Source organism: Astatotilapia calliptera, chromosome 1, assembly GCF_900246225.1.
Source record: "Astatotilapia calliptera chromosome 1, fAstCal1.2, whole genome shotgun sequence".
In the NCBI taxonomy this organism is placed as follows: domain Eukaryota; kingdom Metazoa; phylum Chordata; class Actinopteri; order Cichliformes; family Cichlidae; genus Astatotilapia; species Astatotilapia calliptera.
Genome location: NC_039302.1, coordinates 33,009,098 through 33,032,726, shown reverse-complemented (window position 1 = coordinate 33,032,726; position 23,629 = coordinate 33,009,098). Strand labels below are relative to the sequence as shown.

General features: G+C 38.5%; 3 protein-coding genes across 13 annotated transcripts in view; 1 reads left to right on the top strand and 2 right to left on the bottom strand.

Moving 5' to 3' along the window:
- abcc12 (ATP-binding cassette, sub-family C (CFTR/MRP), member 12) overlaps positions 1-4,288 on the bottom strand; it is a 30,369-nt gene extending 26,081 nt beyond the window's left edge. Inside the window, exons 1-2 of one of the 4 annotated variants that reach the window (XM_026175129.1) lie at positions 3,811-4,288; positions 2,330-2,402 (exon numbers count right to left, since the gene is read on the bottom strand). The gene's annotated coding sequence lies outside the window, so the exon portion shown is untranslated. Of the gene's footprint in view, positions 1-992; positions 1,941-2,329; positions 2,403-3,810 lie in introns of those variants that run through there. The other 3 variants (XM_026175121.1, XM_026175114.1, XM_026175138.1) reach the window with 3 other exon arrangements.
- A 4,236-nt stretch (positions 4,289-8,524) lies between these two features.
- On the top strand, positions 8,525-13,255 carry LOC113026398 (uncharacterized). 3 transcript variants are annotated; one of them, XM_026175149.1, is made up of 6 exons: positions 8,525-8,696; positions 9,409-10,319; positions 10,588-10,684; positions 11,058-11,168; positions 11,617-11,783; positions 12,116-13,255. In XM_026175149.1, the coding sequence occupies exons 2-6, from the start codon at positions 9,442-9,444 to the stop codon at positions 12,576-12,578; spliced, it is 1,716 nt and encodes a 571-aa protein (XP_026030934.1). In that variant the 5' UTR covers positions 8,525-8,696; positions 9,409-9,441; the 3' UTR covers positions 12,579-13,255. The 3 variants fall into 3 exon arrangements, with proteins under 3 accessions (XP_026030934.1, XP_026030952.1, XP_026030942.1); XM_026175167.1 differs by lacking the exon at positions 9,409-10,319; XM_026175157.1 differs by having other exon boundaries at positions 9,409-10,684.
- A 1,302-nt stretch (positions 13,256-14,557) lies between these two features.
- Positions 14,558-18,861, bottom strand: LOC113026429 (uncharacterized). 6 transcript variants are annotated; one of them, XM_026175238.1, is made up of 11 exons: positions 18,701-18,858; positions 18,313-18,398; positions 18,132-18,164; positions 17,946-18,035; positions 17,266-17,534; positions 17,051-17,153; positions 16,687-16,789; positions 16,555-16,607; positions 16,365-16,443; positions 15,252-15,445; positions 14,558-15,143 (listed from the first exon to the last, which is right to left on the bottom strand). In XM_026175238.1, exons 1-10 carry the CDS (start codon positions 18,744-18,746, stop codon positions 15,438-15,440), a joined length of 870 nt encoding a protein of 289 aa, XP_026031023.1. In that variant the 5' UTR covers positions 18,747-18,858; the 3' UTR covers positions 14,558-15,143; positions 15,252-15,437. The 6 variants fall into 6 exon arrangements, with proteins under 6 accessions (XP_026031023.1, XP_026031039.1, XP_026031031.1 ...); XM_026175254.1 differs by having other exon boundaries at positions 17,266-17,354; positions 17,463-17,534; positions 18,313-18,857; XM_026175246.1 differs by lacking the exon at positions 18,313-18,398 and having other exon boundaries at positions 18,701-18,860.
- Between the last annotated feature and the right edge of the window lie 4,768 nt (positions 18,862-23,629).

Genomic DNA, 23,629 nt, shown 5'->3' with positions numbered 1-23,629 from the left:
AGTAGAAGCAGACAGCTAAAGACAAGTTCATCAATTATTAACATCTATTTTAATGGATGACACATTTCAAGAATTTCCCATTTTAAATATAGTTAAACTAAATCTTGCTTAAAACTTAAACTGACTCATCAGAACATGAGGTGAGGTCTGGAAAAAGCATAATTTTAAAAGGTTTTGTACAGTACCAATTAACCATTCATTTGAAGGTTTAGTTAATGAATGGTTAACCAGTCATATGAATGGTTAACTGCTAGTTAGTATGTCCAAATTTTGGACCGATATTGAATCTGAAGAAAACAAGTTTTTTTTTCTGAATAAAGAATTCTGTTCATCCATAACTAACACCTGAATATAAAGTGTTAATGAATGAACAGTGTCCTCATACCTGCCTCTCAGCTAAATCATCTGCACAGAATACAACAGGTCCTCTACTAATCAGATGGTTATTAGTTCGATCCAAGGCTTTTCCAGTCTGCATGCCAAATATCCTTGGGCAAGATACTAACCCCAAGTTGCTTTGTGATGCATCCATCAGAGTATGAATGTGTGTGAATGTTAGATAGAAAGTACTTAAATACATAATAGGTGTGTGAATGGGTGAATGAGGCATGTTGTTGAATCAGTTCATTTATACCATTTAGATATGTTTAAGCTTAAAATCTTATCAACTTAAAGACTGCACATGCAGATTACAGCGCTGTTTTTGAAACATCTAACTAATAACATATAAAAAAAAAACCACTAACTATTCCTAACTAAATTATTAATAAATAAACATTAAGAATATTAATAGTAACTGTAATTTATTTTGGTAATGATTTCTTAAAAATGAAGTTAACTATAAAACACAATCAATGAAAACTGACAATCATAAAATACAAGCACAAACTAAAAAGATCAAAACTGAGCTAAACTAATTTACAGTAAACACAGTGAAACTTTTCCTGTCTGAATGAATGAATTAAATTAATCTAAAAAAATCTGAACAATACCTCTGTGTGGAGAACAAGGGAGACACACTGCCGCTAGTCAACACTGACAGTGAGTGAAGCAGCATTTTACTCTGCCTTGCATAACCTTTATGGAGATCAAAGGTTAGCCTGTTTAGAGGTGACTGCCATTCTTCGTTCTAACTGGACAGCTTAGTCACAATGACAAATCATTTAAAATCAGTGGTAACACTTAATAATAATGACACGCTATTGGGCATTAGTAAAGTATTAGTAAGTGCTTAATTCATTTATAAAGCATTATTCCTCCTTAGTCTGTATCAATACAGATATACATGTGATGTCTCATCATGGAGCAAGGTGTGAAAAAAGGCATGGGTCATTATCAGCAGAGGTTATTGGGTGAGGTGACCTCGATAGGTCATCATGTGAACTTTTGATGTCATCTCCATAGCTCACCATGTGACTTATTGAGGTCACCTGATTATGTCTACTGCACATATGCATTCAAGATTATACATCAATTGATGCATCAATTGATGCATCAATTGATGTATGATGTGCCATTCTGAGTTTTTATTGAATTTGACTGAATGAGGAGGAGGAGACCATCCAATACTTCTTTTATTTCAGCCGTGTTCACCAGACACCGTTCTTTCTAATTCAGGAGCACTCTGGAATTGAACCTGACTGGATGCTGACTCATCTCACTAAAAGCTCACTAACACAAACCAGAGCAACACTGAACCTCAGGAATGAACTAAAGAACTTTCAAACATCCCAGTAATCCTCACTAATGTTTTATCATGACCTTATTCATATTTTATTTTAAATGACAAACCTTAAACGTTATATTACCCAGTTACCCAACTGCTCATTCTCTCTTAAACTCCTCTTACAGACTTAGACTCTCATCCTACCAATGTTTTAGTATTCTGCAAACCTCAAGTGGACTATGTTTGCATCACTCATTTTAATTATCTGTGTGTGTGTGTGTGTGTGTGTGTGTGTGTGTGTGTGTGTGTGTGTGTGTGTGTGTGTGTGTGCGCGCATTTAAATACTTTGTTAATCACTTTCTTAAACTTTTTAAATGATACCATGAAGATGTTATACATGTGACTGTGAATGGAGAATAAATATTTATATCTGGGGATTGAACTGGTTCTTATGTAGTGCTCTTCTATTCTACCTGAGCACTCAAAGTGCTTTATAAAACTTGACTCATTCACCCATTCTTACGAGCAAGCTCAAACTTACACTGAAGAATTAAACAAATAAAATCTAGATTTTAGGTTTTTCTGTCTTCTAACTTAATGTATTGGGGAAAGCATGCAACTATTCTGATAAATCTCACAAAACAAACGGCCATGTGAACATACAAACCACGCTCAGTGGTAACCTTTTATGTCAAGGTATCCCTCTTTCTGATGACTCTGTGTGGACTGGTGATGTCTAAAAGAAGAAAAGAAAAGAAGAAAATATAATTTGCTAATAATACCACTACTAACATTTATCTGCAGGTAGATAGGACAGTAAATTCTGTGCCTTCTCAAACAGCCACCAGTTGTTTCATATTACATTCCTGACTGTGCCATATGGTGGGATTAAAGGGGAATTGCATCAGTTTTACATGTCAAAATTAATGTATTTGCATGGGAGGAGCCTCATACAGCTGGAGGAACTGTGTCATGTTTGAAGGATATTAGCGTTTAGTTAGTCTACAAATTGTAAAATCAAGGTATTCAGTTGAGTGGGTATAAAATTCAAGATACCTCTTCTTCCAATAAAGTGGACTTATCTAAGTCATCTCAACATGTTTTTACATATGAGGGAAAAATCATAATATATCAGATAGGGAACCAATGACACCCTGTGAGCAAGCACTTCCAAATGCCACACATTTAACTGAGTGGCTCATTACAGTTTCCGTTTGGATTTGTCAAGCAAATTAACATTTGATATTAATAGATAGATGAGAACACAGTTGATGTTAAGAGGTTAAATATTTATACTGTGCTTTCCGACTCCACATTAAAGTAAAGAGACCATTTCATGCCAGGATACGGAAAAGGTGAAGACATTAATTATTCAGTACAACCTTCATAAATCTCACTGGTAACTGCTGTGTTGGTGGCTGTCATGATAGCATAATATCATTCATGAAAATAGTTTGAAGAAAATAGTTCTTAAATTGTTTAGCACTGACTTTATTGTTTGTTATTTACGGAAGAGGATTAGGGCCACTGGAAAAAAAAATCGGAGAAAAAAGCCAGAATTCTGACTTTTTTCTCAGAATTCAGGAAAAGAAGAAAAGAAAGACTTTTTTCCCCCAGTGGCCCTAATCCTCTTCCGTAGTTATTAATCAAGTGTAGATTAATTAAACTGCAAAATGGTGTTGCAGAGAGAAAAAACAACTCTAGTGGAATCAGCTAGAAGTATGCTGTCACATGCAAAGTTGCCAAACACATTCTGGGCAGAAGCTGTTGCTACTGCAGCTTACACACAGAATAGGCTCCCAACATGTGCTTTAAAGAATGAAACACCCTATCAGAGATGGTATGGAAAAAATCAGACATTAGCCATATGAAAGTATTTGGTTGTGTTGCTTATGCTCATGTTCTAGACACAGAGAGAAACAAGCTGGAAAAAAGGCAGTGAAAGTTCGTTTCCTGGGATAGGCAACCAATGCAAAAGGCTACCGACTGTGGGATGAAGAAAAAGGAAAAATACTGATTCGACGAGATGTGGTCTTCAATGAAACAGAGTTTAAATGTAAACAAAGTGAAAATGATCTCTGTTTGGGGAATGAGGTGACACTACACACGGGTGAAAGACAAACAAGTACTGAGGAGGCTGTCACCAGTGAGGCTGTAAAAGGAGATCAGCGGATCAGAAGACCTCCAAAGAGATGTGGATTAGAGGAGTTTGTTGATGTAGCTACAGTTGATCCTTGTAGCGGCAACCTTCGGTCCTTCTTTGCCGCTTCTGCAGGACGTAAAGTTTCTGACTCGTTAAGTCGCTTGGATGCCTTCCGGTAGCAAAAACGAGGCAAAGGAAAAAAGGGGCAAAACATTTATTCTCCATACAAATCGAAAGGTACAAAACAAATGCCTCTGGTGGGAGCTCCGTTTACATTCCCTTTATGTTACAACAAAAAATAACATTAAAACGGCGATGGTCAGAAAACTGTTGCTCCATGTCCTGCTTGCTTACCTAACCTTTTACCCACACCCCTCCGCATGCGGGCCAAATATACACCCCCTTTACGACATCTATCAACACTTTACAACAACAACAGACTAACAAAGCAGGATTAATTTATGGAGCACAGCCTATTACATTATAACATAAAATGATCAAGATTATAATAGAAACTTAAAGATCATGACAAATACTTAACTATGGCATGATGTAACTGAGTAAAATATTGGCCTGGACTTGGCTCCAACAATCATTATGCGAACATCTGTTGTGTCACAGAACCAAATTCACTGGAAGAGGCTATGTCAAGTCCAAATGCAAAGGAGTGGAAAGAAGCAGCTGATTTGGAATATGAGTCACTGCTGGAAAATGGCACATGGGATTTAGTGGAGCTACCAAAGGATCGCAAAGCAGTTGGATCAAAATGGGTCTTTAAAGTTAAGCATCACAGTGATGGACAAGTGGAAAGATACAAGTGCAGACTTGTTGCCAAAGGCTATTCACAGATTTATGGTGCAGACTATGATGAAACATTCTCTCCAGTTGTACGATTTGGTTCAATTCGTACATTGTTATCATTTGCTGTGCAAAACAATCTAAATGCGCATCAAATGGATGTCGTGACTGCATTCTTGAATGGACACCTGGAAGAGGAAATCTACATGGAGAAGCCAGAGGGTTACATCAAACCTGGGCAGGAACATCAAGTGTGCAAACTAAACAAGTCAATATATGGACTGAAGCAGTCTCCACGTTGCTGGAGCAAAGCTTTTACAGAGTTCATGAAAAGCATTGGTTTTACACAGAGTACTTCAGATCAGTGTGTGTTTGTTAGAACAGGTCAGGAGTTGGAAATATTGGCTATTGATGATCTGATTTTGATTACAGAATCAGCAGAGAGCATGAAGAACTTAAAGGACACTCTGAAGAAACACTACAAAATGAAGGACATGGGTGAGCTATCCTACATTCTGGGCATCTCAGTGGTCCAAGACAAGGCCAAAAACCATGTTGTGCTTCATCAGAGACAGTATATTGAAAACATACTACAAAAGTATGGAGTGGACAGTGCCAATCCAGTAGCAACTCCAGCTGACACAAATGTCAAATTAAGAAAGAGTGATGATGTCAGTAAACCTGCAAACCCAAGCATGTATCAGTCAATGGTTGGAAGTTTATTGTATTCTGCCATAGCCACACGACCAGATATAGCGCAAGCAGTGAGTGTGTTGTCAAGATTCAATGCAAACCCAAACACTACACACCTTACAGCTGTGAAAAGAATCCTGAGATATTTGAAAGGAACTCTAAACCTGGGACTCAAATATCAAAGAACAGAAACAGGAACCTTGGTTGGGTATTCAGATGCTGATTGGGCAGGTGATCAGGATGATCGACGTTCTACAACTGGAAACATCTTTCTACTTGCAGGAGGTGCAGTTAGTTGGCTTAGCAAGAAACAAGCAACAGTTGCACTTTCAACTGCAGAGGCTGAGTATATTGCTTTGAGCCAAGCTGCACAAGAAGGAGTTTGGTAACCAAACCACTGCCTAGACAAAAGTTTGAGTATCTCAGAGGGAAGATTGGACTGTGTTCAGTTTAAAAGGGTTATCATATACTTAACATGCCTATACTATGCTTATGTTAAGATGGCGAGCATTTAACTGTAATGAAGAATAATAGTTTTGTCTAAGATTAACACAGTACTTTTTTGTGTGAGTTCAAAACAAAAGAGAAAATGTTTATTTTCTAGTAACACTGTGATATAGGTGCATTTTGTTTTTTTTAAAGAAATAAGCAATGGCAGTCAAGTAAGTGAACTCCATGGTAAAATTAAGTGGGATTGTTGTAATAGTAATTTTACAATGTATGTTGAAGGGATATTACTGCCCTCTGTTGGCGTGTCTGTGCATTACATGCAATAAAAGGGGTTCCTTAAAAACATCAATGGCGGCCCACTACGATTATTTATACCATATGCGAAAGCACATCACATACCAGAGGATATATGTGCACATTGTGTGATTTCAAAAATTAAAATAAAGTGCAGCAGCCTACAAGGAAGAGAGTAACCATGCTAAAAAATTGATATGCTCTTTCACTACTCAGGGATTCATGTTTGGACAGATGGCCACAGTGTCACAATTCTCTGGTTAACCTATTAATGATAAAGCATCCATTTCAGCAAAGTAAAGTTTTACTAATATTTCATGATAATAATAACTGTAAGATGTAACACCTGCAAACTGTGACTCCATGGCAAGCTAAAATATCAGTAAGTAGGACACCAAATCTACTCATAACATGATTAAAAACTGAAGGCTATAAAGGCAATTCTCTCTCTCATACACACACATAACTCTCTAGACGAATAATATATGAATGTTTTAAGTCTGACTGAATAAAACAAGTCTTGTAATACTTTTCTATGTTGAGCATTTGCATACTTTTGGCCAAGCTACTATTCAGTGAAGACGTGTCTCTAATCAGTTTTTATCATTCTAAAATTGTATAAATTCTAGTTCTTCTAACGTGTTTCCTTTTTACGTTTTATGTTTTAATTCACTATTATTATTATTTCACACATTCCAAAACATTTTCGTTGTTAACTCCGACTGTTGCAAGCTTACGTGTAGGCAACCCCCCTGTTCTCAGAAGGGCTCTCACACACACACACACACACACACACACACACACACACACACACACACACACACACACACACACACACACACACACACACACACACACCATCCCTTTGCACTCCCTACATGAAACGTCCCTCTTCTTTAACATTTCGGCTAACCTGGCCTCTTCCACATCCGACGTATATCCCTGAATCGCTAATTCTACCTCCTCCTCCGGCCCGCACGAGCTGCGGCAGCAGAACTTGTGGTGACAAACATATCAGTAAGTTTTGCACATTTTGCTGCGTTCACTCGAAGGCTTTCCCCCCTTTTTTTTCTCGGAATTTTCTGCACCCCCATTGCGTTTTATTTTTTTGTTGTTGTTTTTTTTTTTAATTTGTCCATTTGTCCAAATGCCACTCCTCTCCAACTCCGGCCAGCTCAAATTGATGGACGATCTGATTTCCTCGTGTCAGCATTGTTCCCACATCATCATAATGATCTACCTGCTCAATCGTGTCTACACCCATCTGGACCAGCCGGCGAGCACTGTGAGGGTCATGTTTTTTGACTTTTCCAGTGCTTTCAACACCATCAGGCCGACCCTCCTGGGTGATAAGTTAGCAGCGATGCAGGTGGATGCTTCTCTGGTGTCCTGGATTGTTGATTACCTGACAGGAAGACCACAATATGTACGTCTCCCACAGTGTGTGTCTGACAAGGTGATTAGCAACACAGGGGCACCACAGGGGACTGTCCTCTCCCCCTTCCTCTTCACCCTCTACACCACAGACTTCAGCCACTGCACAGAGACCTGCCATCTTCAGAAGTTTTCTGATGACTCTGCGGTGGTTGGATGCATCAGCAGGGATGATGAGACAGAGTACCGGGCTGTGGTCGACTCCTTTGTCACGTGGTGTGAGCAGAATCATCTGCAGCTCAACGTGGCAAAGACCAAGGAACTGATCGTGGACTTCAGGAAGACCAGGAAACACTTGACCCCTGTTTCAATCCAGGGGGTCAGTGTTGACATTGTGGAGGACTATAAATACCTTGGAGTACACATTGACAATAAACTGGACTGGGCTAAAAACACCACAGCACTTTACAGGAAGGGCCAGAGTCGTCTCTATTTTTTGAGGCGACTGAGGTCCTTCAACATCTGCCAGAAAATGCTGAGGATTTTCTATGAGTCTGTGGTGGCCAGTGCGATCCTCTATGCTGTTGCATGCTGGGGGAGCAGGCTGAGGGTCGCAGATGCCAACAGACTTAATAAACTGATCCGTAAGGACAGCAATGTTGTGGGGATGGAGCTGGACTCCCTCAAGGTGGTGTCGGAGAGGCGGATGCTGTCCAAGATAAAGACAATGTTGGATAACACCTCCCACCCACTCCATGACATGCTGGTCAGTCACAGGAGCACGTTCAGTGAGAGACTGAGATTACCGAAAAGCACCACTGAACGACACAGGAAATCATTCCTGCCTGTGGCCATCTCCCTGTACAACGCATCCACTTAACACACTGTTTGCTGCTACAACTACACATGTTTCTTTTCCAAATATTTATTTATAAGTGACTTATGTATGTATGTATGTATATATATGTATATATTGTACTATTCTTAGTTAGCGTATTGTCTGTCTTGTCTTAATGTTGGTTTAAAATGGAGCACTGTAACAAAAAATAATTTCCCCCAGGGATCAATAAAGTATTCTGATTCTGATTCTGATTCTGATTAATTAATGTTGTTCCAGGTTCAACATTGCAAGTGACCAATCACCTTCTTGTGACGTCATTCCTTTGCGACTTCGAAATACCCGCCTTCGAGTATTTCGAAATACAAGTGAAGAAGCGAAAAACCGCCGCCTGTCCGCCGAATTTGAAGTCAATTTAGGATACTTTCCTTTAATAAACGGTAAGCATTATACATATGTTCCTCACTTGGCTTGCTGTTTGTTTGCTAGCGATAGGCTACTTGACAACAGCATTAGCTAACCAGTGTTCTCTAGACCAGCGTTCCCCAACTTTTTGGGTGTTTCGTGGCCCGGGGGTTGGGTCAGGCAAAATTGCAGTAGCTTCCCTGATCATTTTACAAACATAAGTGAAGAGAATCTGGACTAAAAGGCCTAGACTTATGGTTGTGTGCTGAATCTATGAATCAAACTATCACCTGGAAACATAATTAACTGGTCCATAGCTGTGAAACTGGACATGAGTTCTTGATTCTATGGAGATTAACAGTAATCCAGAAATTTACAAATTTGTCCTGGTACATCGCGTAAATGTTGTCCCTGAGACATCGCGTAAATGTTGTCCCTGGGACATCGCGTAAATGTTGTCCCTGAGACATCGCGTAAATGTTGTCCCTGGGACATCGCGTAAATGTTGTCCCTGGGACATCGCGTAAATGTTGTCCCTGGAACATCATGTAGAAGTTGCCCTGGGACATCGTGTAGATGTTGTCCCTGAGACATCATGTTAAAGTTGCCAGAGACATACCATATGAAAGTTTAGCTTCTTTTAGCCCCTGTTTGTTTTATATTATTTTATATTGCAAAAACCCCCAAAACAAGTTAAAATGAATTAATGAATATTGACTAATTAAACCTTCGTTATTTTTCCACCAGAAATGGACGACATAATTAGAAGAAGTGTTCTGAATGACGAAAAAAAAAAGAACTGGAAAAGACACACAACTTTGTGTGCATGTGTCACAATGCCAGGAGGACCCATTCAGTTTTGTGTTAGAAAAATTGAACTCATTAACCCTTCATGGACATTATAAATGTTTAAATGTTGCCTCAGGTAAAGACAGGAAAAGAGACTATTACAAATTCAACTGCATCAGAGCTGGGGAAAAAAGTCGAAACAGCTACAGAGCAGTGGGCTGTAAGGCCTATGTTTCATTTAAAGTACTCAAATGTTGGAAAGACCACACAGTCATCGTGCAGCGTACATATGATAAGCATGATGGGCATGATCCTTCGGACCCAAAAGACGCACATTTCAACAATATTTCCAGTGATTTGAGGAGGAAGATTGAGGAACTCCTTTCCCTTGGAACTAACCCAGCCATCATACTAACCGAATGTCATAAATGGGCCAAAGAACGTGGACACAGAGATCTTCACAACAGAGAGCATTTTGTCACACCACGTGACATTGACAGTGTTAGAACCTGCATGATGAGGAAGAAGCACTTTAACTGTGGAGACAGTCAATGTGTACATACCTTACTTAATGGAAAACATCAAGAACATGTTCTCTTCTATCAACCATACACATCTGACCAAGAACTAATGATTGTTTTGCAGACACCTGTAATGAAATCAAACATGGAGAACTATGCAAAACAGTTAGTATTTGTTGACACCACGCACTGCGTTAACCAGTATTCATTTCCCTTATTCACACTTGTTGTAAGAGATGATCATGGGCATGGAGTCCCTGTGGCCTATGCTATTGTCAGCAACGAAAGTCAGAAAACCCTGGAAACTGTTCTTGGAATAGTTTGTGAGCATTTCCCAACTTCCCCGAGGTAAATAATACATTGACAGCTATTAATTTTGAAATAATTCCTTTTCAAAAAAGTTATAACATGCCAGAATCTAATGCTATAGCTGCAGCATGGGCTGCAAAAAACTTTCCTTTCCAGTTGTTAAAGTTATTCCTATAGGCTGTATGCAGTATTTTATATATCTACTTGTGAGTTGAAATGTTTAATTTGGCATTGAAGTGGTGCTTTGAGATAGCAAAAACATTTTCATACTGTTTAATCTCATTTAGTGTTTTCTTTTTTTCTGTAGAGCATTTATGGTTGACAAAGACTTTGCGGAAATAAATGCTTTGCAGAAGGTTTTTCCAGAGTCAGCTATCCTTCTATGCTGGTACCATGTCTTGCAGGTAAACCACATTGTTTTCTTTTCACGTTGTCTAAGATGCACCTGAAACACATTTTTACAACAGGGTCCTGTTGTTATGATTTGCCTCATTGTGATATTCACCTACTCAGGTTAATGAATATAAAGGGATAAAATGTTGAGTGACTATGTCCATCCATTTAAGACCACAGTGCACTCATCTTCTGGTGGCTGCTTCCCAAAGCTCTTTTTGACATTTAAAAATATGTTTGCCTGGTTGATTTCTGTAATGCACAGGTCCTCTTGTCCAGTGAGTGACAAAGTTATTTTTGGACGTCAGCTTTCTTTTATGCTTTTTGTACAGCTGCTCCTCTGTCTCTCTCTCCAGATTAACTTTTTTTCTCTTACATTCACAGGCTGTTAATCGATGGCTTTCAAAATCAGAGTCCGGGGTCCATGGGCTTTCTAACACCCAAAAGAGAAATGAAATCATTTCTTTCTTTTGTAAGCTGAAAGCTTGCACATCTGTAAGTGTAATTTGTCTATTTCACATTTTGATTTCTTGATTACACTAAGAGCATAATAACTTTCAGTTGCTAAAAAAAGTTACAGAGAGATACAAAATAGATTTTTGAAACAATTTCTAAAACTGGCTTCTTATCTTGCTTATCAAAACAAGTACTTAAGCTGTGCAGAACATCATTGTGTCACCCACTGTGCAGTAGAACTTGTGAGTGGGATTCTTTCACAGACAGATGCTGAAACCAAATATGCTTATAGGTTTAGTGTTCCTTCTTAGCCATTGTAAGGGAAGAAATAATTGCTTCTTAATACAAAAACACGACATATTATTAATAACTTAAAATTCTTAATGTTATTCAATAAAAGGAAAAGGGCTTCAATACATAATATTAAAGATTTCAATAGGTCTGTTAAATGGATTGAAATATATTCTGTTGCATCCAATTCTCTTAGGAGGACGACTTTAAAGCCACATCAGCAGAGTTCTGCCAGACATTTAAGCAATACCCTTTGGTGTGCCAGTATTTTCAGAAGCACTGGGAAGGCATTGGCCACATGTGGTGTGACTACGGCCGTCGCTTCAGTCACGCTCGTTCTGAAACAAACAATGTGATTGAAAGGTATGATTTATTATTTTGACCTCATTCAATTGTATTGCTGAAAAAAAGATATTATGCTTTAATCCAAGAGGCTAAACTGAGTAGGTTCGTCATGTCATTGCCAGAACAGGTTTTAGGCAAATCCTTTAAATTCTAGCAGCGTTTTTAATGTTATCACAACAAAAAACAGAGTAGGTGGATTTGCCTAAATCAGCTAAACCGGCACAGAGCATTCCTTTATAAAAGACGTGTGCAATAGGTATTCCAATTTTTTAAAAAATAATACAGTCTTGATTAAAACTTTAAATTCCTTCAATTACAGTTACTAATCATTTCAAATAACTGTTTTTCAGATTTTTCCACCGCCTGAAATACCAGTTTTTATCTGGCTACAAGAATAGGCGTCTGGATGATCTGATTGAAGTGCTCCTAGGGAAGGCCGACGACTACTTCTCAGTCATAAAAACCCTGCAAGATGTGGGCCGCATGAAAAACAGGTTTGCTGACACCTTGTCTCAAGTTTCAGACTCTGCTTCAAGACTGATGGAAAGTGGTTGGGCTCTTAAAATTACAGTCAAGAACAGCCATGGAGTTAATGCATATCAAGTCCCATCTGAGTCAAGAGAAGACATGGTGTATGATGTCTGCCCTGTTGAGTCCTACTGCAACTGTACATATGGCTTACGAGGACTTCTTTGCAAGCATCTAGTGTTACTTGCAAAATTAGCAGAGGCTGACAATGACATCTATCCAAACATGGAAACAGACCTTGGCAAGAATTGCAGTGAAAGAAAGGCATTACTTTGTACACTGTGAGGACTTGAAAGTGATAAAAATGCCAAGTTTGTTTGGAAATCTGTGTTTTTTTGCATCGGCTGAAACACTTCAGTGCACTTGTTGTACGTTCTCTCACTATAACACATGTGCTTGCCTGAAGGTGGCTTGTAGCCATTTTAAACAAATGAAAAACTCTCTGAAAAGTCCTCTATCAACTTTGAATGACACTCCTGTAGTTGAAAGCACAGACAAAAAATGTACAGAAGATGCAGTTGGAAAACTAAATGCTGTTTTAGACACAGTTAAACAGTGGGCATTCATTCCAGAGGGTATTACTGCAATGATAGATGAACTGCATACAAATGTCTTAAAAACAAAACAAGTAGGCAAAAGTATATGCCAGTACGAAATAAAGATGACAGATAATGCACGCAAAATTAGGCCATTGTATTCTAGCAAGAAATGTTCGGCCAGCATCGACATTCCAACAGTCTGAAAATGAATGTGAACAGTCGATAACCACTGAAAGAGAGACATCCTCTGGAGAAAATGAAAACCTTTTGGAATACAAAACAAAAAAGAGAAGAGTTAAAGCTAAGTATATGCACAAGTAGACTTTTGTGTGACATTTCAAAGGGACTGCATCCATTACTTCTGTTTATTGAAACCTAAAGCTGAATAGCTGTCTTAACTTTCTGCCAAGGAACAGATGAAAAGAAATTGGTCTCTCAAGCAGTTGTTATTTATGTGTGTTATTCATTACTTTGGCTTGGTTGCTGTTTTTGATACAAATTCATCTGTGCCCATTGTAATATTTTCATATGTTACTATTTTTATATTGCTATGCATTATAAATAAAGGATTACTTATTACTATTAAAGGTCTGCATTTGTAATTGTTGGTATTATTTATAAAATATGCGCTCTTAAGTTTTTTGCTCCATAAAACGATACCTGTCACTTTTTGGACATAGAGTATCAGCTGTTGAGAACCCCCGGCTCATACAAAATAGAAGTAAAAGGTTTCAACATCCAGCCTTTTTATGATTAAATACAAAGTGTAATAACAGAGTTATTGGGGTGTGATTTTGTTAATAGTTAGTCTTAAGTATAAGTTTAATAGTAATGAGTAAGAAAATATAGCCAGAATAATGGAATGAGACTAACACCTGACCTCACACTGAGATTTGGTATGAAGTGGCATGTTTGTGCTAATGCTGACATTGGGGCTCAGAGTTCCTCTGTGTGTATATATTTGTGAACGTTAACTTGGCTAATGTCCAAGGGTTTGACTGCTTTCCTGTTGGATTGTATCACAAAGAACAGGGATAAGAGCACCAGTGGCCGTGCACACCCTCATCTCTCTCCTTCACCCGATCATTAGTGTTGGAAACCGGCATTAGCTCAGAGTAGATTAGACTTCAGTATAGTGCAAGTGATTTGATTTTATGATTATTTGATTCAGTTTTTTCTGTGTTCAAGCTCAATTACTTTAATAAAATATGTTGAATTCAAACAAATAAACAAATAAACTGTGGACATTACCCTTTTAAACCTTTCTGAAACAAGACAGGTAAAAACCAGTGTATAAAAGTTTACATAGGTATAAATAGCTCTAACACTTTACTCCAGCCTGGCGTCCACACATGTGGACATCACATTTTGGGTTATTTAGACCAAAATACTAAATCTTGATCAACAAGTGCCTGATATACAGTTATGAGGACATTATACTGCAACTGTTCTATCAAAATTTCAAATTAATGTCCTCATATGTGGCTCTCATTTGTCTCAGAAACAAAAATTAGGTAAAAAAAACAAAACCTGGTAATTCTTTCTTTTTACATTCATCGGGTTCCAATCGGCCCAAATATCAAAGAGAAATTAAAAATGCATGCCATGGAAGATTTCGGGTCTTAGGGGGTTAAAATGACCAGACCCCTCCGGCCTGTTTTCCAGGCCACTAAATTAAACCCAGTCAATTACCAATTGAACAGAATAAAAACCTACGAGGTCCACTAATAGTCCAAAAGTCCAAATCTTTAATAGAAAAGACAGGCAGAACTCAAACAAACAATAATCCAAACGAGGAGCATATATACACACTGGAAAGTAAATAATTATAAGTTATTAAATCAGACTAATTAAATACAGTAAAACTAATAAGGGAAGACGAACACACGGGAAATAAAAATAACAGTGTAAACATACCAAAACTCAAAATAAAACAGGAAAGCTACTACAAACCGAGTGTGACACAATTACATTCATATTGAAACATATGTGATAATTTTCTTTCTTTGTAGCATTTTTAAGATATGTGTTAGAACAGTCATTATGCTGTTTGGATTAGGAACCAATCATTTTTGCCAAATAGTTAACACAAACTTAGAACAACAATGAACAATTTTCAAGATTCTGATTTACAGAACAAACAAAAGTCACAAAAGGTTTCATTATTTAAGAGACAAGATCAAGTTTTTCACACAGGAATGAAATGACAGAATCCAGTGCAGCGGGGCCAAAGGTGTGTGTCAGCAAACTGAAGGTTGAGGAATCAGTCAGCTCATGTTTAAGGTTGTGTTGGATTTTGAGAAGAGTCTGTCTGTTATTAGAAAGTAAGATTAACAATGTTACACCAATAACCCAAATACGGGGAAATGACAAATAATACCAAAAAAGATACAACTTTCATATTGTTTTACTAACTTACTTTGTCATATCAGCACTTGAATGGTCGATGCCTTTACAGACCATGTCTGTTGTGACATCGCAGGCCAATCTTCCGGCAAACCCGAGGGCTAGCTCCCCAGCCTCCTCTTCACTCAGAACACTAAACACTGTTACTTTAGTTTTGGCCTTCTTAGGCCTGTCAAGAATCATTGCGGGCAGTTTGGCTTTACGGCCCTAAAAAAGAAAAAGTGCAAACACCAAAAGAGCAGAGAGAGACACACACACGCGCGCACAAAGTTAAATGCTTTTGTTTACATGGTGTAATTGTGTATATGTTGCAGCAAATGCACAATTTCCAGCCACATTGTCACTTCATTGATACGAGTAACCCGGATTTATTTCAGGTGACATCAAAATCACGAAATGTATACCTACCCCAATCAAACCTCTGAAAACATGAACTGACATGTTCTCTGCGTTGATTCTGCGCTTGATCTCGTCTTCTGTTATTGTGTAGGTTTTCTTTTTTGAGCTTGGTACAGATAAGCGACCATGCACTCTGTAAACTGTACTAGTTCCTTCTGAATCAGTTTGGAATTCTGTATCTGCATCGATCCTGTCAACATCATCAGCAGCAGCATTATCTGTACTCAGACTTGTGCCGTATACTTCTGCTTCTTTTTCGTTGTCTTCAGTCTGTGTACCTTCATCTCTTTCAGTCTGTGTACCTTCATCTCTGACTGTCAGTCTTCCTATCTCACTGTTACTTGTCGATTTGCTGCAGATGTTCTCTCCCTTAGGAACTTTTCCTTTGTCATTCGCTGCCTGATGCTTTCCCTGATGACATTCTTCACTGGCTACTTCTATTGCTCCTCCTGTATAGTCACCTACTATGCTGCACAACTCCTTTCCCTCTGCTGTGCTGCACTGTGCTGTTACATAAAGAAGAATGATATAAACAGCACTATATCAATTTAATTGTGAAGAGAAATCCCCACAATACGACACAGTTATGTCTAAAATAGTTTTGTGTAAAAACTGGATCTTGAAACGTCCACTTTAATTACACAGTCCTGGTGTGCAAAGGCAAAATTACGAAAAAAAATTTCACTTTAAACATTTTTGGACATTGTTTAGTTATATTGTGACTTACTCTCACAGAAGACACAGATGCCACAAACAGACTTTGAACAACGCATGTGCTTGTATGCACCACATTTCTGGCACTGCACCTGTGAATTAAAAAAAAAAAAAAAAAGAAGAAGAAATAAACAAACAAAAAACAAATGAACAAAGTCCATTAAATAAACAATCTATATGGCTAAGGACATGTCATAGTGTACCCGGTCTTTGGCTGCAATCACACACCAGCACTGACTGCACTTCCTAGTTCGATCTGCAAAATATAATTTGTTTAAGTACAAGTTACATTTTCCAATGTTAGAGAAAAAGAAGGCAGCTAATTTTATCTTTACCTATTGAGGAAAATAAGTAGTGGCAAAGTCGGGACCTGAGCTTTGTGATTTCAGTGTTGTACTCCTCCACTTGTGTTTTACCGTCAATGAGAGATTGGGCAAACTAATAATTGACGAAGAAGAAAAAAAAAAAAAAAAAGAACAAAAAGAATTAGATTAACAAAGAAATGTTTGTTTGTTTTTAACCCCCCCCCCCCGAGAAAAAAAAAAAAAAACAGAGCAACCAAAGCAAAGCATTACTGCTGAAATGGTTCAATCTACAAAAAAAATTGAGATTTTACCATCCTGCCTCTAAGGCTTTAAAAACTGAATAGGCAAAAATGTAAACATTACTTATATAGGTTAAAGCTATAGTTTTCAGTACCATTATGACATGCACTCCACATGAGTTCCCATCCTGTTGATGTGGGTGGCTCACATGTGACAAGGTCCACTCTCCAGCGCAGCCTCTTGCTGAAGCAAATGAGCTGAGAGATCGCAGTTATTACAAATAAAAAGCATATAGAGAAATCAATAACCACGTTCGGTAATGATTTCAATTAAATTAAATATGTTATGTTAAATATGTTAATTAATTACCTCCAGTTTTTCAACACCGCACTTTTTCTGACCTCCGACTCGCTAAATGAATTCATATAGACTATGGTCCTCTTGGGTATGTCACAAAACTGTTTTGTAAAAAGATGGATATGGTAGGCTTGGGCCTTGAGCTTTCCTAATGAGGGACACTGAAAAGTATCATGCACTAGAGAGAGTGCAAAATCTGTGCAACTTACAAACAAGGTCCAGTGGCTGCCGTTTTCCAGACAGGCTCCAATCAATTTCTCATACATCTGAAAGATGTTTTTCTGGAAATAAAAATAATGTGACAAGTATGTTTTTCTGTCAAGAATGACACTGCAAAACTGCAAAAGCTTGTCAGGTGAGACTTGTAATTAATTCTGCAGATACACAAACATATAGAAAGTGTCATTTTTGGTTTACATTAATTAATTTCTATAGTGTGTACAAAACAAATCAAGACCACAGACTCAACACGCACCACTCAATTTTTGGTGTTCTTTATCAGTTGGCCAAGACAGAAATGTTTTAATCTGTGTGCATTGCTTTTGAACAAGTCTTTACACAGAAAAGGTTTCAGAAAGGTATTTTTCAGGTTCTTCTGACAAGGCTTCAATTTTGGAAAATGCTGTTTGTTTATAGTGGCAACTTATAAACCCTTTGTGATAAGAACATAGTTACCACAGTCCAAGTCATACCTTCAAAAAGTATGCACTTTGTGCTCTTGTGGACCCATCCAAAATTTTTCCAGTGATTTGGCTTGGTATTGGATAAATGTGAGGGAAATTCTATAAAAATAACATAAATACACCTATGTTTTCAAATACATTACAAAAAACGTAAACATGCTATGTCATTATGATCAAACAAGCTTTTCAACATACCTCACACTGCAAATAGATTAGGCCATCTATTACCTTATAAAACAAATAAATAAATACATATAAATAAAAACAGAACTAAGGAATACGATTCATTAAGTAAATTGTACAATAAAGTGTATTTAAAGCAGAATTTAACATTAGTTTTATGACAACATAAAAGGATTTTTATGTCAAGAGGTACCTCATCTGAAATGTTAGTCTGGTCAAACAGGGATTTCAAACTTGAAATACCAATAGAGTTTGGTCCAGCTACTCCCACAAGGTAATCTGTGAGAAAGCATATGCTGTAGTCAACAGATATCATTTTCTTTTTGCATGCTGCAACCATCATCCATTTCAGTCTTCTAGGAGCTTTGTCTGGTTGTAGTTCTTTTTTCTCCTCCTCATCTATTAATTAAATTGTTTTCTGACCTTCCTAACTGTTTCCGACCTGTCTTCCCAATGTGATGTTTAAGCAATATATGTATGGTCAGAAGGGGGTGAAATTTTCATTGCAGTTGTACGTGTAACATTGCATGTGATAATAAAAGGCTTGATTGGTTGATTATTCAACATGAGTTGACATTTACCTGACATTGTGAAGGAGTCACAGTTTCTGTAAGGGTGTAAGAACATAACATGTGGATTTGTTACACTTCTTTTTCACAAGTTAATAACAATCAATAATTTTCATTCCATTATTTACAAGCTATCACACGATGTCCCAGGGACAACATTTACACGATGTCCCAGGGACAACATTTACACGATGTCCCAGGGACAACATCTACACGATGTCCCAGGGCAAATTCTACATGATGTCCCAGGGACAACATTTACACAATGTCCCAGGGACAACATTTACGCGATGTACCTGGGACAAATTTGTAAATTTCTGGATTACTGTTAATCTCCATAGAATCAAGAACTCATGTCCAGTTTCACAGCTATGGACCAGTTAATTATGTTTCCAGGTGATAGTTTGATTCATAGATTCAGCACACAACCATAAGTCTAGGCCTTTTAGTCCAGATTCTCTTCACTTATGTTTGTAAAATGATCAGGGAAGCTACTGCAATTTTGCCTGACCCAACCCCCGGGCCACGAAACACCCAAAAAGTTGGGGAACGCTGGTCTAGAGAACACTGGTTAGCTAATGCTGTCGTCAAGTAGCCTATCGCTAGCAAACAAACAGCAAGCCAAGTGAGGAACATAGTGATGGGACGTTCTGTATCGAGGCTTCGGAGCGTGTGTCGAGTAATGGAGGGGGCGTTTCCGCGAAGCGCGTATCGAGGTTTGCTTCATTTATGGGAGGAGCTGAAAATGATGACGTCCGAAGCCTCGCTGCCCGGCTGTACCACGTGACTGGTTCATGAAGTGGTTCGAACTTTGCCGCGAGATATGACAGCGATATAAACCCCTCAGACTTCATTCAAAAATGTGGGTGTTTGATGGAGAGTTGCGGTTAGTGAGAGTTTTGAGACCGTTTGGAGGTTTATGAGAGTGAGGAAAGTCAGGAGAGAATGGAGCCAGCTAAGAAGAGGAGGATGTCCTCCCCTGTGTGGGAACATTTTGATCTTATTCCTCCCAACAAGGTATGTAAATTTCTACAGAAGATGTATTTTCATGATACTGATGGTGCAATACAATTTATGTTGAGCTGTCTTGACTTTTGTACAAGGTGAAGTGTTTTCTATGTGCCAGGGAGCTGGGATATAACAACAACAACACCTTATCCATGCTTAGGCACTACAGAGCTTTGCATGAGAATAAGGGGGACACCGATTGTGGAGCAAGACCAGGTGAGCCATCAAATGCAATGATAATATAGGATGCAGTAATGTTACTAAATGATATAACAATATTATACAACTGTTATAAGTTACGTATGTGATATTTATATTTGTGCTTTATCTTTATTGTCTTTCCTCAGGAGAACAATCTCAAATAGATGAAGACCTGGTCAGCATGGTGATTGAGGACTCCCAGCCATTTAGCATTGTGGAGGACAAAGGATTCAAAAGATTAGTTAAATCATTAAATCCTAGCTATGTTCTCCCCACTAAAAAGGTCATAAAAGCAGTGAAAATGTAGTTTTTACAGAATAAAATGTGAACAGGCAGTGTGTAGCTGTCCATACCTCAACGTTACAAAAGCACAACCACTGTCCACACCCCAACCACACCTCACCTCACAGTAAATGATCATTTCCATTTCAAGCATTTCCAAATAATCATTTCCCATACTGCCACTATAAATATACACAGTATACTGCCATCACTACAATATAGATGTTTTACACACTCCTTTTGTTGTTGACATTTACAGGCTGTGTGCAAAATGCCACACTCTTCAAATTCATGCCAGCTATTATTTTTACGTCCTGCTAGAGCAAATGAAGCTTCATGAAGCTTCGCGTTGGGGTGAACCAATTGGATGAAAAGCTTCAGTGCTTCATGGGGCTTCATGAAGTTCTCTTACCGTAATATTTAGGACACACACAACTCCAAACATGCACCCCCTGCACTGACTGTGCTTCTAAAACTGGAGGCTGGTTTGAGGAAATCCTCATCTGAACCCACCTGTGATGTCCAGTCCTGAGGCATAAGGGTCACAGGACAGACCAACCTCTCTGATAAGGTCTCAGGCAAACCAGATGTCGAAATATTTGCGCAGTGAAATTTGGCTACCTGTGGTAAGTAAGGAAAATATTAACCTGACAGCTTGAACATGTTCTTCCCGTGATACCTACCTACATCCATCTAGTGTCAAGCAGTTTTCCTTTTCTCATTCTTCCTAATCACCTCCTGGGCTCTATAGGTGTATTTTCTCTAGAGTTTTTGTTTTTTCAGGGAGCAGGTCAAGTTCCTGATAAATACCCCAAACTTTGAAAACGCCACCTACTGACCAATCATTTCTCAGGAAAGATGGCGTTAGCAGATAATCCGAGGACCGCTGTGTGGAGATGGTAAGAAGGTATCTCTTTTTAACAAACTGTCTAAAACTGACGATTTGCGTGATTAGTAGAGAAAATTCCGAATCAGAAGAGAGAACTTTTTCCTTTATTTAGGTCTAAGTAAAATACTATTTTTAAAGTAGTTTAATTTGCTCTAGAGCAGGGGTGCCCAATCCCGGTCCTCGAGAGCTACCGTCCTGCAGCTTTTAGATGCATCCCTACTCCAACACAGCTGAATCAAATGAATGGCTTGTTATCAGGCCTTTGCCAAACACGATGGCATGCTGAAGAGGTAATCAAACCATTTGAATCAGCTGTGTTGGAGTAGGGATGCATCTAAAAGCTGCAGGACGGTAGCTCTCGAGGACCGGGATTGGGCACCCCTGCTCTAGACCATTAAAAAAAATCATAAAAGAGCACAAGAGACTTCCTCCCGTGCCTAAGTGAAATAACAGTGTCACTGATTAGGCATTTACCCCAAAGTCATATTTACTTGTTATTCCCAGTAAATATGCAGCTCTGGATCTGTCCCCGTTTGACAGTCATCCTCGATTGGAAAAAACCTGTTGTTACGTCCCCTGGCTAGTCTAGGGGGTTGAAGGGACGAACATAAAGGTGGATAGAGAAGGAGGAGCCAAGATGGTAAGTGTAGAAGGTCTATTTAATGCTGGTGATGAGATTTGGGTTCAGACTGAGGTATAACGTCAGGGAGAGCCATGGCCAACATAACAAACAAAACATCCCTGATGTAGAAATAAAAGAAACTTACCTAACTCCAAAGAAACAAAATATACAACCTATAACCATAACCTACCTAACAACACATAAACAGGAGAAAACAGAGTGTCAAAACAAAAGGCAGCTCTCCCCTACCAGCAGTCTGAACATGAAAAACAACAATGTTCATACAAGTTACAAAGGCATGCAAGCCTGCACGGGTATGGCAACCAAAATGGCCAGAGGGCACAGAAGCACAGCTCCACAGGCATTAAGTAGTGCTTTGCTGATTACCAATTAGCCAGACTCTGCGCAGCATCCAATCAGGACAGAGGAGGTGGAGCCTAGACAAAACAAAGGGTTAGTAGGGAGAAGAGACATCCTCCTGGGGGATGTAACACCTATAATAACCAGCGTCTCGTGTTCTTATTGGGATAAGTGAAGCCACACAATAAAAAGATGCACCCAGTATGTCAAACTTGATTCTTATGACTGGCGTAGACTTGCAAGTTGAGTTAAACATATTCAAAAAAGCCTACTTTCACTAAAAGACTTGTGCTGTAGTTACTATATCGACCCTCACACTATCTCCTTCAGATGTTGCTGACGTTGGTACGCAAAGGTCTCTGATTCCCATTTCTTTACACTCATTTATCATATACTGTATTACTAATGCATAATAGACCTAGTTTATGAAATTTGTATTTGAGCCAAAGATTCATCAAAAATTAGACTATACTGTCCACATCAAATGTAGGATGTTTTAATCATGGAAAAAGACTTGATTTGTTGTTTAAATGAGACCACTGAGTGTGAGTGTCTGACAGGTTTCAGAGACTCTGGAAGGAAGAAGTGGCAAAGAGAGGCCCGGAGAAGGCCTCGCTAGTTCGTGTGGCCCTGCGCTTTCTGAGAACCAGGCTGATTCGGTCGACTGCTGTTTCCGTCTTTGTGGCATTGTCATTATTTCTCGGGCCTGTGAGTTATCTGTCTTACAATATATAATACACTGCTCCAAAAAATGAAGGAGAATTTTATAATTAGAGTATAACGCCAACTAGGATAAAGCTCTGGGATATTTATCTAGTCAGTTAAGTAGCAGAGGGGGTTATTCATCACTTTCAACTGCTTTGGTATTAAGGGTAAGTTAAGTAGCTGTATGTTGGCCAACAGAATTATGTTATGTGTATATAAGCATGCATAAGAGCATTCAGTGTGATTGTTTTCCCCATCTTTAAACATTATAAGGAACTATGCCTTTATTTGTCTGTAATTTTTAACATGAATGTTCAACTCTAGCAGAATTGGTCAGAGCAAAAAATATTATTGAAGGTAAAGAGAACTGGCAAACTTTTTCTCTCACAGGATTTAGAAAAAAGAAAAAGGAACAACTAAAGTTGGTGGGTTACATCCAGGCTACTAATTGTACCACTACCCTAATCTCTGCCACCTTTGCCACCGTTCTGACCCTCTTTATACACCCCGTGATAGGCTTGCCACTGTGCAGCTAGTGTGAGTACCACAGAAGTACAGCAGTAATGACAAATTTTAAATGTGGTTTACCACAAATTGAAATTTTCCTGTATTTTTCTTTATTTCCAGGCCTTTACCACTTTTGCCATCTTCATCTTCATGAGTTACTGCATTGCTCTTATGTTTATGTCTGTGAAGTGGATAATTGAAGCTGGAGTGTCACTAAAATGATTAAGGGTAGATATACTGTAAAGGCTTGCTTTTCCTCCTCCCAGAGGGAGGGCGTGTGTATGGGTTCTGTTTGTCAGTTACTTAGCAGTCTAGCAGTTTTAAATTTATCGTTTTCAAATTTTGTGTGATGTTAGATCTTAATAAG

Bases quoted from the DNA above. Each gene is read 5' to 3' on its own strand.
- LOC113026398 (XM_026175149.1), top strand. From the start codon at position 9,442: ATGACGAAAAAAAAAAGAACTGGAAAAGACACACAACTTTGTGTGCAT. The intron at 10,320-10,587 runs GTAAATAATACA...TTTTTTCTGTAG, and splicing joins CATTTCCCAACTTCCCCGAG to AGCATTTATGGTTGACAAAG. The intron at 10,685-11,057 runs GTAAACCACATT...TTACATTCACAG, and splicing joins GCTGGTACCATGTCTTGCAG to GCTGTTAATCGATGGCTTTC.
- LOC113026429 (XM_026175230.1), bottom strand. From the start codon at position 18,462: ATGATGGTTGCAGCATGCAAAAAGAAAATGATATCTGTTGACTACAGC. The intron at 18,036-18,131 runs GTATGTTGAAAA...TTATTTTTATAG, and splicing joins TAATCTATTTGCAGTGTGAG to AATTTCCCTCACATTTATCC. The intron at 16,790-17,050 runs GTACTGAAAACT...GTCAATTATTAG, and splicing joins GTGGAGTGCATGTCATAATG to TTTGCCCAATCTCTCATTGA.